The 17,766-nt window shown below is 44.2% G+C and overlaps 1 protein-coding gene across 5 annotated transcripts in view; it reads left to right on the forward strand.

Moving 5' to 3' along the window:
- Phf20 (PHD finger protein 20) overlaps positions 1 to 17,766 on the forward strand; it is a 97,441-nt gene extending 79,675 nt beyond the window's left edge. For all 5 annotated transcript variants that reach the window (XM_048349113.1, XM_048349112.1, XM_048349114.1 and 2 more), the window contains 5 exons: positions 3,077 to 3,176; positions 8,715 to 8,910; positions 10,857 to 11,250; positions 13,081 to 13,264; positions 15,472 to 17,766. In XM_048349113.1, coding sequence (XP_048205070.1) covers positions 3,077 to 3,176; positions 8,715 to 8,910; positions 10,857 to 11,250; positions 13,081 to 13,264; positions 15,472 to 15,614 — 1,017 coding nt within the window. In that variant the 3' untranslated portion in view covers positions 15,615 to 17,766. The remainder of the gene's footprint in view (positions 1 to 3,076; positions 3,177 to 8,714; positions 8,911 to 10,856; positions 11,251 to 13,080; positions 13,265 to 15,471) is intronic.

A 17,766-nucleotide genomic window follows, 5' to 3' on the forward strand; every position in this document is an offset into this window, starting at 1 on the left:
CTTGTCTGTTTGGAGTGGGTAATAAAGGCTCCTCCTGGTAAGGCTGGTCTTCTAATATGACCCATTTCTGATATTCTCTGGTACTTTTGCCATTGACCTTTCCCAGTGTAGAGAGTGAAAGGATAATGGGATATTAGAAAGTAGACTTCGATATGTAGTAGTTGTCCAGCATTTCTTAGCATTAGAATCCCTCTTTTTTTTTAATGTTAATGTTCTTTTTTTTTTTTTGGCCAGTCCTGGGCCTTGGACTCAGGGCCTGAGCACTGTCCCTGGCTTCCTTTTGCTCAAGGCTAGCACTCTGCCACTTGAGCCACAGCGCCACTTCTGGCCATTTTCTGTATATGTGGTGCTGGGGAATTGAACCCAGGGCCTCATGTATACTAGGCAAGCTCTCTTGCCACTAGGCCATATCCCCAGCCCAATGTTAATGTTCTTCCTGGGGCTTGAACTCAGGACCTGGCACTGTCTCTGAGCCTTATTGCTGAAGGCTAGTACTCTATCACTTAAACCACAGTTCTACTTCTGGGTGTTGGTGGCTAATTGGAGACAAGAGTCTCATAGTTCTTAGGAGAGGAACACAAAGATGCAATGCCTATGTGTATCTGATTATGTAAAATAATAATTATTGAAATTAACTCTAGGAAATGGAAACAAGAGTTTATTTCCTTTGTTGTTTTTGTTTTCTTTTCCTTTTGTCTTGTTCGTTCGTATCTGACTTGGGGGGTAAGGGAGGTGCAGAAATGGAGGGACAAAAGATGAACAAATGCAGCAGTGGTACTCACTAGACACTACATTGAAAATCAACTATACAACCTGTGGGTGTGGATGGAAGGGAAAAACTGGGAGAGTATAGCTATTCAGGAAGCTGAGATCTGAGGACCATGGTTCAAAGCCAGCCTGGGCAGGAAAGTCCTTGAGATTCTTACCTCCAGTTAACCACTAGAAAACTAGAAGTAGTGTGGTGGTCCAAAGTGGTAGAGTACTAGCCTTGAACAAAAGAGCTCAGTGACAGTGCCCAGGCCCTGAGCTTAAGCCCCATGACCAACAAAAAAAATAAAATAATAAATTTACAAAAAAAGGAAGAGCCAGGCACTGGTGGTTCACACCTGTAATCCTAGGTACTCAGGAGGCTGAGATCTGAGGATCACAGTTCAAAGCCAACCCAGGCAGAAAAGTCCCCATGAGACTCTTACCTCCAGTTAACTACTCAAAAACTAGAAGTGGAGCTGTGGCTCCAAGTGGTAGAGAGCTAGCCTTCAGGTAAAAAGTGCAGGGACAGCACCCAGACCCTGAGTTCAAGCCTCACAACCAGCCCCCCCCCAAAAAAAAAAAAAAAAAAAAAGAATAGACTTTTTGGGCTGGGCTGGGCTGCCTTCAAACCATGCTCCTGAGATCACAGCCTACTGAGTAGCTGGGATTACAGCTGTGAGACACTGGCACCCAGCTCAGCTTTGCTCTTGTTGGTTTTTCCCAATGGCTTTATGTTTTCCCAGGATAGATTCCTTCATCATGCTAGGAACTAAGTGGTTGAAGACAGTCTGAGCTCCTAAGTGGCCCACCATCAAGGTTAAATCAGGAAGCTTCTGCCCATCTTCTATAGCTTATCTGTTGGTTGTGTACTTAAGGTTTATGTTCTTAAATTAGAATTGCTTAAAGTGTCCTAACATCTCTATCTTTCTTTCTCTAGGTCCCTGGTCTTAGACTTAGTATTCTCATCTCTCTACATCTTTCCTAATGACATACTTGTTGCCAACTCCTTCCTTTCTCTCTCTGCCACCACAACCCAATACCCAGAGTGAGCAGTGGCTTAGGCTTTGCAAGAAGCTTTGCCACTAGATGTGATCACTTGATTTACCTTTGCTTTTTTGGGGGGGGGGGGGCAGTCCTGGGCCTTGGACTCAGGGCCTGAGCACTGTCCCTGGCTTCTTCCCGCTCAAGGCTAGCACTCTGCCACCTGAGCCACAGCGCCCCTTCTGGCCGTTTTCCATATATGTGGTGCTGGGGAATTGAACCGAGAGCTTCTTGTGTAGGAGGCAAGCACTCTTGCCACTAGGCCATATTCCCAGCTCCTTACCTTTGCTTTTGATCAGTGTTAACGCATGGTTACTTTTGAGGATTAGAGTGAATTGGCTTGCTTGTCCCTTAGTAGTAGAAACTTAATACATTAAGCTATGTGTACTTGGCTTTGTAAAGAGAGTTTTTTCCATGACCCATAGAATCCTCACAGATAACCTATGGTGTGGATAATAGTAATATCCCATTTTAGAGGATAAATTGAAGCCTAGGGAGAAGAGACAGGTACAAAGTCACCCTGCTAGTGAATGAATGAACCCTAATTGAAATTCAGCTTCGTGCTCGCATGTGTGCCTGTGTGTGTGCACACATGCGTCTGTGCACACAAAGGCTTGAACTCAGGGCCTTTCTGTGCTGTCTCTGAGCTTTTTTTGCTCAAGACTTTTGTTCTACCACTTTTAGTGTTTTGATGGTTAATTGGAGATAATTCACAGACTTTTCTGCCCAGGCTAGCTTCCAGCTGCTATCCTCAGATCTCCCACTCCCAAGTAGCTAGGATTGTAGGCATGAGCCACTGGCACCTGACTCAAACGCATCTTTTTTGATTCTCCAAGTTAGGTGATGATTGGAACAATTTCATTCATTCCATATAGAGTGATTAGGAAAGTAAAAGCTATAGAAATGGAGTAAAAACAATCATCGTCTTATATCAGCACCATTCAGTTGGTTAAATGTTCTTTATCTGTGCTGGCTGGTCACTACAATAGCCAGCCATGAGCCTATGTGGTGATCATGCACTTAAACTGTGGCTTGTGGGACTGAGGAAGTGAGTGTTTAAACTTGTTCACAGAAATGTATTAAATGTATAGCCCCGTGTGCCTAATGGTGGCTATATTAAACAGTACATTCCAGATCTGTGGTTGCAGCTGTATTTGGTGGAAGTCAGTAGGGAGCGCTCATTCTTCTCCTTCTCCTCTTTGCCTCACCTCCTCCATCAATATGTCTTATTTTAGATGAGGATGGTTTCTGAATTTAACTTTTGTTGTCTACTTAATTTTCACAGTGTGAAGAGTGCCAGTGCTGGCAACATGGGGTCTGCATGGGATTACTGGAAGAAAACGTGCCTGAGAAATACACCTGTTATGTTTGTCAAGACCCTCCAGGTAGAGTTTTATGGAGTAAGAGATGGTAACAGTATGTAGTCTTTTTCTTTTTTTTGGCCAGTCCTGGGCCTTGGACTCAGGGCCCGAGCACCGTCCCTGGCTTCTTCCCGCTCAAGGCTAGCACTCTGCCACTTGAGCCACAGCGCCGCTTCTGGCCGTTTTCTGTATATGTGGTGCTGGGGAATCGAACCTAGGGCCTCGTGTATCCGAGGCAGGCACTCTTGCCACTAGGCTATATCCCCAGCCCTAGTCTTTTTCTTAAAAGCACAGCTGGCCACGAAATATGCTAAGTGTGGTCACAAGATACATTTCTTTGGTGTTGACTAGACTCCAACTCATCTTTGCTTTTGTCCCTAGCCCACCTGGTAGCTAGCTCTCCTGAACTTAGAAGGAAGAGAAATGTGTATGGAAAGACTCACCTAGTAGAAGGCCTGCCTTGAACTAGCACTTAGGAACAAGCAAACATGCCATCTACCTTCTTAATAAATGTTGTATATAGACAGTATGATATTGCTAATAATAAGTACAGTGTTGTGCTACAATGTAGAACTATAACGTGGCCTGCCTAATATTCTATAAAGAATATTGACTGCTCTATGAATAAGCATGTTTTCTTGCTCAGGGCCCTGATAATCTCTGTGCTGTTCACTACAGCATGTAAGCGGCTGCAGTGAACATCTTTCCTTCTTTTTTTATTGCAATGTTGGGGATCAAACTTATGGCTTTGTGCTTGCTAGGCAGTTGCTCTACCATGGAGCCACATCTTTATCCCCACAGTTGCTTTTCTTGAAGAGCTCATGATTAGGGAGGGGGCGCGTGGCTTTGTCCAATGTGTTTTTGAGCTAGTGCCTCTGCCTCCTTTGGTGGCATCCATACCACCTTGCATCGCCACCACTGGAAGGGAGATGCTTCCTGAAGGGAAAGGGAAAGGTTGATTGCAGTGTGCTTGTCACCACCCAGAACAGTGTCTTGAATGCTAGCCATCACCTCTTGCTCTCAGGTACCCTTTTCTGGAAGGAAAAAAAGAAAAGCTCTTGTGGTTCTCATCCTTTATTTATTTATTTATTTTTTTGGCCAGTCCTGGGCCTTGGACTCAGGGCCCGAGCACCGTCCCTGGCTTCTTCCCGCTCAAGGCTAGCACTCTGCCACTTGAGCCACAGCACCGCTTCTGGCCGTTTTCTGTATATGTGGTGCTGGGGAATCGAACCTAGGGCCTCGTATATCCGAGGCAGGCACTCTTGCCACTAGGCTATATCCCCAGCCCTCTCATCCTTTAGTGACCTCTTTTTTTTTTATTTCCTGAGTTCTCTCTCATCCATGGTTCCATTGCAGCTATACAGTACCTGGCCACCTCTTCGATCATTATCCTACTTGGTCCTGTAGGACGGGTCTGGTGGGGCTTTTACTCTTGTTTCTGCTTATGAGAAAGAAACTCATATGCCACAGTCACAAATGAGTTTATCAATTCATAAAGTAACTGGTTTGCTGGGCCAAATCTCTAGATTCTGCTGGTTATATAGGAAAGACTGACTGCTATTGTTCTTTTATTATTGTTGTTATTGTTGAACTCAGAGTCTGGGCACTGTCTCTGAGCTTTTTCACTCAAAGCTAGCACTCTACCATTTTGAGCCACAGTGCCACTTGTGGTTTTCCGGTGGTTAATTGGAGATAGAGTCTCAGAGACTTTCCTGCCTGAGCTGGTTTTGAACCGTGATCCTAAGATCTTAGCTTCCTGAATAGCTAGGATTATAAGCGTGAGCCACTGGTACCCGCATGAGCCACTGGTACCTGGCTACCATGGTTCTTTGTTTAGCAAGCATGTTTCCTTTGAGCCTGAAGACCTCTGCTGTAACTTGTCTTAGGTTAGTCCATAGAATAATCAGTCTCCATTTGCCTCCTTACCCTAAGGGAAGAATGTGGTCAGGTGATTAAATGGGTTAGCGAACACAGGCCTGGAAGGGATTCGACTGACCTAAGAACACTCCATCAGTTAATGCTAGGCAGGTAATGGGAACTACTTGTCCCTAATTTTGTCTTATAAACAAGTAGTGCTGTTCTGAATCTTGCTGCTGTGGCTTCTGCCTATAGTGTTGTCCTTGACATTTCCCTGTAATCCTGAGGACTTCATAAGGGCAAATTTTCAAGATCTTTTTGGAGCTGGGAGCATAGCTAAAGTGTTAGAGGATTTGCCTAACATGTATAAAGCCCTTGGTTCAGTGCCCAGTACTGGGGTGGAGGGGAATCCCCCAAAACAAAAAGATAGGTTTTTCCCTCTCTCTCAACTTTTCTCTCTTTAGAGATCACATATTCCATCTTCATCAAGTCCTGTACACTTTCTGAACTACTTCTTCTTCGTCTTCTTCTTCTTCATCTTTTTTTTTTTTTTTTGGCCAGTCCTGGGCCTTGGACTCAGGGCCTGAGCACCATCCCTGGCTTCTTCCCACTCAAGGCTAGCACTCTGCCACTTGAGCCACAGCGCCCCTTCTGGCCGTTTTTCATATATGTGGTGCTGGGGAATCGAACCAAGAGCTTCATGTGTAGGAGGCAAGCACTGTTGCCACTAGGCCATATTCCCAGCCCCCTTCTTCGTCTTCTTCATCTTCTTCGTCGTCTTCTTCTTCTTTCTTCTTCCCTCCTCCTCCTCCTCCTCCTCTTCCTCCTCCTCCTCCTCCTCCTCCTCCTCCTCCTCCTCCTCCTCCTCCTCCTCCTCCTCCTCCTCCTCCTCCTCCCCCTCCCCCTCCCCCTCCTCCTCCTCCCCCTCCCCCTCTCTTCCCCTTCCTCCCCTCCCCCTCCCCCTCCCCCTCCTCCTCCTCCCCCCTTCTTCCTTCTTCCTGTCCTAGGGCTTGGACTCAGGGCCTGAGCACTGTCCCTGGCTTCTTTTTTTGCTTAAGGCTAGCACTCTGCCACTTGAGCCACAGCACCACTTCTAGCCATTTTCTATATATGTGGTGCTAGGGAATCGAACCCAGGGCTTCATGTATACAAGGCAAGCACTCTTGCCACTGGGTCATATTCCCAGCCCCTTGATTGATTTCTTTTTTTTTTTTTTGGCCAGCCCTGGGCCTTGGACTCAGGGCCTGAGCACCATCCCTGGCTTCTTCCCGCTCAAGGCTAGCACTCTGCCACTTGAGCCACAGCGCCGCTTCTGGCCGTTTTCTGTATATGTGGTGCTGGGGAATCGAACCTAGGGCCTCGTGTATCCGCCACTCTTGCCACTAGGCTATATCCCCAGCCCCTTGATTGATTTCTTGAAGGTTACTTATTTTTTTTTTTAAACAGAATCTAGGTGTATTCTTGCTATCTACTACAGTAAGGCCAGAAAAAAGCCCAAAGAAACTTTACAGGAATTACTTGAGTTGTTTCACAGTTTTTGTAGTTCCTGACAGATGAACAACAGCCTCATCGGTTGGGAGCTGTTTGGTGGACTTTCTGAACAGGAAATGCTGCTGAATCTCCTGTGTTTATGTTATCGGTTTTTTTTTTGTTGTTGTTTTGTTTTGTTTTGTTTTTTGCCAGTTCTGGGGCTTGAACTCAGGGCCTGAGCACTGTCCCTTGCTTCTTTTTGCTCAAGGCTAGCACTTTGCCACTTGAGTCACCAACGCCACTTCTGGCCTTTTCTATATATGTGGTGCTAAGGAATTGAACCCAGGGCTTTATGTATATGAGGCAAGCACTCTTGCCACTAGGCCATATTCCCAGCCTGTTATCAGTCCTTTCTAAGGAGTCCTGTAATGAGCAGGACCACTGAAGCCGAGTCACCATCTGTCATGTAACAGATATAGAGCGGAGGTACAAAGGAGGAACTAGGCTTGGTCCTCCAGTTGAGTAGTAGGTGGTACAGCTGGAAAAGGGTCAGAGCTTCTTTGTCTTATATGATAAATCCATCCAAAACACTTTTTGCCAGGCTCTGGGGCTGCAGCCCTGAAGGAGATGGTTACTATTCTGGCTGTTTGTAGACAGAAAAGGAAATAGATGTTAAAGCAAGCTAAATAAGAAGACTTTACTGGTTTCTGGTGGCTCATGCCTACCTGCTCAGGAGGCCTAGATCTGGAGTATGTCAATTTGAGGACAGTGCAGGTAAAGATGTCCTTAAGACTCCATCTCCAAAGTTACCAGAAAAAAAAATCTGGACTGGTGTGGTGGCTCAAATGGTAGAGCGAGCAAGCCAAACAAATGCGCTTTGATTTTAAACACAGTTCTGGCAAAAAAAAAAAAAAAAGACTAGGCTGGGCACTGGTGGCTCATGCCTCTAATCCTAAGAACTCAGGAGGCTGAGATCTAAGGATTGTGATTCAAAGCTGGCTCAGGCTGGAAAGTCCATAAGACTCTTATCTCCAGTTAACCACCAGAAAATGGAAGTGGCACTGTGGCTTAAAGTGGTAGAGCGTTAAACTTGAGCAAAAGAGCTCAGGGACAGTACCCAGGCCCTGAGTTCAAGCCCCACAACTCTCTCTCCCTCTCCCTCACACTCTGCCTCTCCCTCTCCCTCACACTCTCCTTTTCCCTCTGTCACTCTCTCACACACACACACTATTGACTATGGTAGGTAGATGTGGATAAGTGATAAGAGGAAATGATTTAGGGTCCTTGAAAGGGTTTTCTTTTCTTTTCTTTGCCAGTCCTGGGCCTTGGACTCAGGGCCTGAGCACTGTCCCTGGCTTCTTTTTTGCTCAAGTCTAGCACTCTGCCACTTGAACCACAGGGCCACTTCCAGCTTTTTCTATATATGTGCTGCTGAGGAATTGAACCCAGGGCTTCATGTATATGAGGCAAGCACTAGGCCATATACCTGGCCCGGAAAAGGTTTTCTTAACTAAGGGAGTTGTGAAAGGTTTCTGGGGAAGTAGTGAGGAGCCAGCCATGCAAAGCCCAGTGTAATAGTGGTCAGACAGGTACACTAGAGTGAAGAGGCCAGGATTTGGAAGTGTGTGTGTGTGTGTGCTCTAGAAACTCATAGAATGCTACTGTAACAGTGAGGAGAGGGCTGGGAATGTGGCCTAGTGGTAGAGTGCTTGCCTAGCATTCATGAAGCCCTAGGTTTGATTCCTTAGCACCACATATACAGAAAAAGCTAGAAATGGTGCTGTGGCTCAAATGGTAGAGTGCTGGCCTTGAGCAAAAAAGAAGCCAGAGACAGTGTTCAGGCCCTCCTGAATTCAAGCCCCAGGACTGGCAAAAATAAAGTGAGGAGAGGAGGGCAGGAAAGAGTTGGGTTCTGTGGGTCTCAGTAGTCCTTATTTAGGTTTTCTTTTGTAAGTAGTAGAAAGTTGTGGAAGGTTTTAAATGGAGGAAGGAAGGATATAATTTAAAGAGATAATCCAGACTCCTGTTCCACTTCTTGTGTGTTCCAGGAGATGAGGCCATGTGTGTACCTTACCAACACTTAGTAGTAGATGCCAAGCAAAATGTTCATTGATTGAGTGAAGACAATAGTTTCCTCCCAGAAGCTCATGTGATTGTGTAGCCAATGAGATGGCTTAGTTGTTTGTTGTTGTTTTTTCAGCCATGTTTCACACCCTCTCTATGTCACTGCTTTAGGTCAGAGGCCTGGCTTCAAGTACTGGTATGACAAGGAGTGGTTGAGCAGGGGACATATGCATGGCCTGGCATTTCTAGAAGAGAACTATTCCCATCAGAATGCCAAGAAGATCGTGGCCACCCACCAGCTTCTTGGCGATGTGCAAAGAGTGATTGAGGTTCTGCATGGCCTGCAGCTCAAGATGAGCATCTTGCAGTAAGTATAGCACTTGGAGCTTCTGGAAAGAGTCTGCTTTGGTGCAAAGTTGAGAGTAGAGTGGGATGGGATGATTTAAAAATTCGGAAGCCACAGAATCAAGTCACAAGACCAAAAAGTTTAAGACCTTTATTAAAAATTATCAGTTACTGGGTATGTAGCTTAGTTGTAGAGTACTTGCCTAGCATGTGATAGGCCCTGGGTTTGATCCTTAGGCACCACAAAAAAACAAAAACAAAACCCAAACCCTTAGTTTTACGTGATGAACATTTCTTTTCCAAAGGAACTGCTGTCAGGCTTAGTGGCTCACATCTATAATCCTAGCTTCTTGGGAAGCAGAGATGGGGGCATTGCAGTTTGAGGCCAGCATGGTTAAAAAGTTAATGAAATCCTCTTTCATTAAGCAAGCTAGATGTGATGGTTCATGCCTGTAATTCTAGGTAGGCAGAAGGCAGAGGCAGGAGTATATGGATAGAGGCTAGCCCCTATCTGAAAAATAACTTGAAAAAGCAAAAAGGCCTGGAGCATGTGTCAAATGGTAGGGTATTTGCCTAGTCAAATGTAAGGCTCTGAGTTGAAACACTCGTATCATTTAAAAAAAAAAAAAAGAGGGCTGGGGATATGGCCTAGGGGCAAGAGTGCCTGCCTCATATACATGAGGCCCTGGGTTCGATTCCCCAGCACCACATATACAGATAACGGCCAGAAGTGGCGCTGTGGCTCAAGTGGCAGAGTGCTAGCCTTGAGCAAAAAGAAGCCAGGGACAGTGCTCAGGCCCAGAGTCCAAGCCCCAGGACTGGCCAAAAAAAAAAAAGAATTGGGCTGGGGATATAGCCTAGTGGCAAGAGTGCCTGCCTCGGATACACGAGGCCCTAGGTTCGATTCCCCAGCACCACATATACAGAAAACGGCCAGAAACGGCGCTGTGGCTCAAGTGGCAGAGTGCTAGCCTTGAGCGGGAAGAAGCCAGGGACAGTGCTCAGGCCCTGAGTCCAAGGCCCAGGACTGGCAAAAAATAAAAAAAGAATTGACACAGACACACACACACAATAGCTTACTTAATTTTGACAAATGAATATTACCAATATCATGATATGCATTTATAGATTGTTTTTGTGTTTATTGTATGTTTTTATTTAGGGTAAAATATATACATAACAGGCTGGGGATGTGGCTTAGCAGTAGAGTACTTGCCTAGCATGCATGAAACCCTGGGTTCAATTCCTTAGTATCACATAAACAGAAAAGGCCAGAGTGGCATTTTGGCTCAAGAGGTAGAATACTAGCCTTGAGCAAAAAGAAGTCAGGGTCAGTGCTCAGGCCCTAAGTCCCAAGCCCCAGAACTGCCGCATCACCCACCCCCCCCGCAAAAAAAAATTACATACATACACACACACACACACACACACACAGTTTACCATAAAGTCTTTTGTTTTTCTTGAGATGAGGTCTTGTTCTGTTACCTGGACTTGAGCCTTAGCTTACAGAGTGGTTGGGATTATAGGCTTGTAACACTGCCTGGCTTCCATCTTAATCATATATAGACTATGTATTTATATACTCTTGGGATTATTGTGACTTTTTATTAAGTATTAGTTATTCTTATTAATTCACATTTGAAGAGCACTAGCTAATACTCCCAATCCTTACCCCTCTAATCTTTATAAAACTTGGTATAAGTGGCAAACAGATGTCTTACCCCAGTTTCCAGAGGAGGAAATGGGAAGGAGCCTGGTTGAGGAAAAAACAGCCCTGCTGTTCAGTGACTAAGTCCAGTCCCACTCATGGTGTGCCTACAGTGGACATTCTTGGGAAGTATTCTCCTATGAGACCAAGGATGCATATTCTTGTTTAGTAAATGGTGTGGTTTGTACCAAAGGGACGGATGCTTCCTTCCCTCTTGGGAGAGCATACCCCAGCGTCCTTTCTTGTTTGTTGCCCAACAGAAGCAGGGAGCATCCTGATCTGCAGCTGTGGTGCCAGCCTTGGAAACAGCATTCAGGGGAAGGAAAAGCTCATTCCAGACACATCCACATCACAGACGCCAGGAGCAAAGAAGAAGCCCCAAGCTATAGAACTTTGAATGGGGCAGTGGAAAAGCCCCTGCCCCGGTCCGTAGAGGAGTCTTATATCACCAGTGAGCACTGCTACCAGAAGCCCCGCGCCTATTATCCTGCTGTGGAGCAGAAGTTGGTGGTGGAGACACGGGGCTCTGCCCTTGATGATACAGTCAACCCCCTCCGTGAGAATGGTGATGATTCCCTGTCCCCACGCCTAGGCTGGCCTCTAGACCAAGACAGGAGCAGAGGGGACAGTGACCCCAAACCCAGCTCCCCAAAGGTATGTGGTTTGCTTGCATTTGTCCATCATTCAGTGCTCTAGTGTTTCTGAGTTCTCTACCAGGGTTAAATATGTTGTAGAAGGTAATTTTTAAGAGAACTTGATTTGAGTTTATCATGTATGCTTTTTGGGCTGTTTAAATGGCTGTAAGGGGCTGGGAATGTGGCTCAGTGGTAGAGTGCTTGCCTAGCAAACATGAAGCCCAGAGTTCAATTCCTCATTACCACATAAACACAAAAGGCTGGAAATGGCACTGTGGCTCAAGTGGTAGAGTACTAGCATGCTAGCCTTGAGCAAAAGAAGTTCAGGGACAGTGCCCAAGCCCTGGGTTCAAGCCTCAGGACTGGCAAAATAATAATAATAAAATTAAAATAAAAAAAGCATTTACACCTAGATGCTATTAGCATGAGCAGTGACGCAAGTGTTTTGTTAGGCAGGCTTTTAATAAAATTGTATGATAGCCAGGTACCAGCTGCTGACATACTTGGGAGGCTGAGATATGAGGATTGAGGTTCAGAGCCAGCTTGGGCAGGAAAGGCTGAGACTCCATCTCTAATTAACAAACAGAATCCTGGACTACAGATGTGACTTAAGTGTTAAACTCCAGCCATGAGCCAGGAATAGTGGTGGGAGGTATTGAGTTCTGATATCTGCACTTCCCCAGAAAATTGTATGGTAGCTTTATCATACAATAGTTTTATATTGTACATAATTTTGCAGGCCTGCCATAAAAGGGTATGTTTCAGAAAAATATTTGCAGCTTTCAACAGTTTTCCAGGAGCCAGTCTCCTTCAAGGCACTGTCTTCCCGAACCTCCTGAACATCCTCTTAATTGCCAATGTTTCCATGCTTAACTTTTCATTAGTCTTTTGTCAGGTTTTGTGTGACTTCCTGGCTCCTCTGCCATTGTCATCCTTACTTTCACAGACTATCATGTGGGGTGGTGGTACCATCAAGTCCACTTTGCTAAGAGCATCCTAGACTGTGCTCTCCAGGGTAGGGATTTGTACCACATTCATCCTGTGCCCTTGTCATGGTCTAAAATGGGTTAGGCCAAGGTGATACAGGTAGTCTGATCTTAGCCGCTTTGTTATTCTGAGCTGGTTACTCCCTACCTGATCAGTCCTGCTTCCTCACCTGTAGAATGGAGCATGGAGTCAGTAGGTAGTCATCCACTCAAGACACAGGTATGTGAAAAGCTCTCAGCACATTGCTTTGCACATGGTAAGCACTAAGTCAGTGTTAGCTGGAATCTGTTTCTTTTCAAATGAATGAATGAAGATTGTGATCCCAAAATGTAATAGGTTACACTCTTGTGGACTATGCAGGTTTCCTAGAGGTGTCAGCCACATACTGCAAAGTCAGGAAAACCCCGCCTAAGCAAAGCAAGCAAGGATATAAATCTCTTCCACTACTGGTGGGCTGATGTGTGCTAACACCTTATTCTATTTAATCTCCATTACCCTTCAAAGTAGGTTTTACCTCCTCCATCTCTAAATAGAGGCTCAGACAAGGAAAGTAGCTTATTAAGGCCTCATGTTCAGGAAGATTTGCCAACCTTGAGTAACCTCCCACATGTTAACCCTTGTCCACACTAGGCCTGCTCTAGGCAACTCGCAAGCCATTAGGAGGTCGGCTTCAGATGGGCCCATCAGGGAAACAGCCCTGTGGTAGCATTGGTGCAGCCAGCAAGATTCCTCCCAATGCCCACATGGGAGATGGGGGTTGGGAGTTATTCAAGCTACAGCTGCTTTTCCCAAAGGTTTCAAACACAGTTAAAAAGGGCTAGAGCATGTCTAGACTCAGTAATTTATGTCATTACTTCTCCAGATAAGAGACTATGTCTCCAAAAAGGTCCTGCCAGAGGAAGCCCCCACTCGGAAGCTGCTGGACAGAGGTGGAGAGGGGCTACTGACCTCCCAGCACCAGTGGCAGTTTAACCTGCTGACACATGTGGAGTCCCTTCAGGATGAAGTCACGCATCGAATGGACTCCATTGAGAAGGAACTGGATGGTAGGCCTCCTTCCTTGGTCCCTTCTGCATTGGCATCACTTTGAGCTCCTCCTCCATGTGAACTGCTTTCTGAACTCTTCCCTTGCCTCAGTAAGGCTGTCCAGCAACAATTCTGTCCTTGCCTTTTCTTTCCATCCTCCATTTCTTCACCTCCATTCTCCCCTCAAGGTGACAAGCCTTACTTGTATTTTCTGGGCACATACAAGTCTGATAATGTTAGGGGTCCTGCCTTGTGTGTTTTATCCGTTCTGCAAAGGTTAGTATGCAGAGCTAGGAGCATAACTCAGTGGTAGAGTAATGATGACTATGTGGGAGGCTTTAAGTATGATCCCTAGCAACACATACACACACACACACGCACGCACACACACACACAGCACATATACCTATGTATATGTCAAGGAAAGAAAGTAGACTTTTTTGGGGGGAGGTGTCACGGGGCCTTTAATCTAAGATGAAGTCTTCTGTTTAGTTAGAACAGAATTTGAATGAGTCATTTTTTTGTGGCTCTGGGGATTTGTCTTAAGTGGAGGTGATAATAGGCCTGGACATGATTTAATTAGTCTCTTTTGATCCTTGGGAGGTTGCCAGTTTTTATTTTTACCTATTCTTTTTGTTTTTTTGTTTTGGTAATTATTCAGGGCCTCACACTTGTTAGGCAGATACTCTACATTTTGTACTGTGTCCCTAACCCCGTTTTGAATTTTGAAGACCAAAAAAAAAAAAATCTTTCTTTCTTCTTTATTGGATTTCCTGTTTGTTTGTTTTCTGGGCAGTCCTGGGGCTTGAACTCTGGGCTTGAGTGCTGACCCTAAGCTTCTTTTGCTTAAGGTTAGTGCTCTACCACTTGAGCCACAGCACCAATTTTGGCTTTTTTGAGTTGTTTATTGGAGATAAGAGTCTCACAGACTTTGCAGCCTGGGCAGGCTTCAAACCACGATCCTCAAATCTCAGCCTCCTGAGTAGCTAGGATTATAGTCATGAGTCATCGGTGCCCAGCCTGGCTTAAATATTATAACATCAAAGTTAAATGTGATGTTTGAAGAAACAAATATAAGGAAAGAATACAAACCATGATGATACAAGCTTGCATAAATGTAGATACACACATGTCAATTAAGGAAGGCTAACACACAGAAGGGAGCCTTAATGATGCTGACCCACCCACACAGACATAATCAGCATTGTGCTTCTACCTTCCTTGATGAAGTTATGAGCAAAACAACCTGCATTATAGGAAGGTGAATTTAAATACTGTTTTATCAGTCTAACTCAGGTGCAAACAGGACCACTAGAACCTACCAGTCACCTTTAAGGCATCCAAAGTGTTCCTCATGCTTTCACTTCATCTTGAGAGATTTATGTGGTTTGGTGTTTTTGTGTTTTGTCATCATACTGCAACTATATTCTGCCAAGGTTCTGTCCTTATCTACTCCATGAAATTTTGTTCTCTCTGGGTTTGGTTATAAATTGATAGTCTCTCTTTAAACTCCAGAGCTTCAGGATAGTATTCTTTGTCACTGATAGCTATGTATTAATCAGGAATACGAAGCAAACCAGAATTAACAGTGATAAAAGAACAAATTGTTGCCAAAATTCTAGACTGGTTTACTACATGGGAAAGCTTTAGGGAAAGTGGGCAGTGACACTGAGAAAGGTGGGTCTTTCAAAACTACCTAGGCTTTTATTACATATAAAAGAAATTAGCAAACTGTGGCTATTAAATTAAAATTGAGTAAAAATTACTCAGTTGCACTAGCCACATTTTAAGTGGTTAACAACTACTTATGATATGGCTAGTGACTTCTGTGTTCCACAGCAGAAAGATCATTTTCATCACCAGACACTCTGGTGTAAAGCATTTGTGTTCATTTGTTGTCACAATGATCAGATATCTAAAGAAACAACTTAAAGGAAGAAAGGCCTATTTCTATTCATGGTTTCAGAACTTGGGTAGAACATGATGGTGGCAGGAGACAGTAGTAGAGAAGGCTGTTCAGCTCATGGAAGACAGGAAGCCTGTGGGGACATTTCATATTCAAACCATAGCAGCACTTGGAGCTCTGTCCCAGAAGTGACACAATATAAGATGAAGTGATCCTCCCTCCCCTCCCACATGAGTAGTCATATGGGATAAGTGAAACCTCAATTCTTGTAAATTAAGTGTTGAGCACTCACAGGTTCTTCTCTCTCTCTTTTGCCATCAGTGCTGGAGAGTTGGCTGGACTATACAGGGGAACTGGAGCCCCCGGAGCCACTGGCCAGGCTTCCACAGCTCAAGCATTGCATCAAGCAGCTGCTGACGGACCTGGGAAAGGTGCAGCAGATTGCCCTTTGCTGCTCAACTTGAAACTGGGCATCCAAGACTTAAGAGGGGCACAATCCTGGGCACCTGCAGGAGGAGCTTTGCATATTTAAATAAATTAAGCTAGCATGCTGAATGCACGTGACACCAATTGACTTCAGGGATCTGGCCAGGAGTGTGATGAATATTGGATAGAGACCATTTTGGCTGCCAAGGGCAGGGCACTCTAATCCGGAAACCTATCAAGAAGGCAGCAAAGAGTCTTGGGATATTTTTCTTCTGTGCACATCATTAAATGAAGAGTCTTTGCACAAACTCGACTTGAAATCGTGCCACTGATGATAAATGGAATGAGAGCCAAAAAGTTTAGTTGGAAACAGATGCAAATTCAATCTCCAGTTTATTTAATTGACTTTCTTGTCAGGTTGAGGCACATGCCAACCCTTCTGGTTTCTGGTGTTTAGGCAGCCAGCATCATTTTCATTTTCAGCTTCACAGGAATGTTGGGACCTTATCATGCTGTGGAGGTTAGGGAGGAGCAGAGGCCTCAAATGCCCTGCTTCTTAGGACTTGTCACTTTTCTCACCACATCCCTTGCATGACTTCATGGTACCAGGGATAAGTTTTATATGCTTTTCACCTGAGTTGGCTGAGTGTGGATTTGTTATGAGGCCCATTCAGCTGATGGAAGAACTTAGAATCTTACTATAAAAAGAATCTAGAATGAATTTCAAGTGGAAGCAGGCAGGGTCTGCAACCCAAAGGACAGCATTTTCTACCACTTAATATTGATAGCTTCCCAATTCTATTTGAAGTCCAAAAAAAACCCTTTTTCCTAAAATTTTGAACTCTTTCATTGTAAAGATTTGTTACAAAGAATGTGGTTTGGAGAATTACCTTATTTTGTATTGTCAACAAACTTCAGATTCTGTATGTGCCACTTTTTTCCTTCCCTGAAGGTTATGTTCAGTAGTTGGCAGTTTCAGGATTGCTGATATACTTTAACACTTTAAATTTTCTGTTTGTATTACTTTGTGAGATCAAGGTGAGTATGCTGCTTAAGGTCCAGGTTCAACTCACTTGTACCTTTCAAGACAATATTGTGTTACTTTGGAGGTTACAATTCCATGTGTAATTGCTGTTATTTGTTTTGGTTTTTTTTTCTTACTAGGCAAAGTTAAAAAAAAGTTCCATGCTTTGAGGAGTGACTTGTTCCATTAGTTTTCTTATCACTAAAGGCAAAACAAATCAGTACAGTTTTCCATTAACTCACAAGTTAATTAGGGGTTTATGAATCTGTAATGTTATATGCTGCAAATATTTACTATGTAAACATGAAATAGCCAATATCTCAATAGCAATGACAGTATCTCCAGTGCCCTTTAGAATGGTTAGGTATGCGGCACAGGTCATGTGGTCATGAATTCAGGCTTCTGTGCTAAGGTTTGTTTCAGGGAATGCTTTGTCTAAGTGATTCATTCATCTGATACAATGAATTATAGAAGTTTTTATTGACTTGTTATAGCTTATCCATCAGAGGGAACACATGCAGCTTTAACATCTAATGAGACCAACACAATTCCTCTACAAGAGGCTGTTTCCCACTAACATTGGTGTTTTGGGTGTGGGAAGAAATGTTTGTCTGCATGGCAACCATGTTCTGATTATCAGACAGCTGTATTACAAGGAGTGTGAGATGCTTGTCTGAAAAGGGAAGAAACAGGATGATTTTTATTACCACAATTGTGAGGTATGATGATTGTTATAGTGTGACTGGTTATTCTGAAACTACATTTGAGTATCACACCTGGGGACGTGGTAATGTTTAAGGTAGTTACGTTTCATGTCTCCCTGCAGGTGGAAGCAGAAACTGAATGATCCTAATTTTGTTGAGTAGCCATTACTGAGTTTTATCATTTAGGATTTGTGAAGGAAATAATCCAGTTTTACTCATTGTGACTTTGGTTTTTAGGGAAGTAGGGAAGACTCCCATATTCCTATAACCTCTGTACTTCCCTAATTTGAAGCCATGTTGAGGGGCTCCATTCTCAATTCCTAGGTCAAGATGAGTTAACCCCAAGTTGGAGCACTGGAAACTTATTTACAAACAATGCTGATACCATTTAGAAGTATGTGCACTACCTAAGTTTTCTTTTGGAAAAACTATCCAACTATAAAACTTGCCTTGACAAAAACA

The sequence above is a fragment of the Perognathus longimembris genome, chromosome 6 (genome assembly GCF_023159225.1).
Source record: "Perognathus longimembris pacificus isolate PPM17 chromosome 6, ASM2315922v1, whole genome shotgun sequence".
Classification (NCBI taxonomy): Eukaryota; Metazoa; Chordata; class Mammalia; order Rodentia; family Heteromyidae; genus Perognathus; species Perognathus longimembris.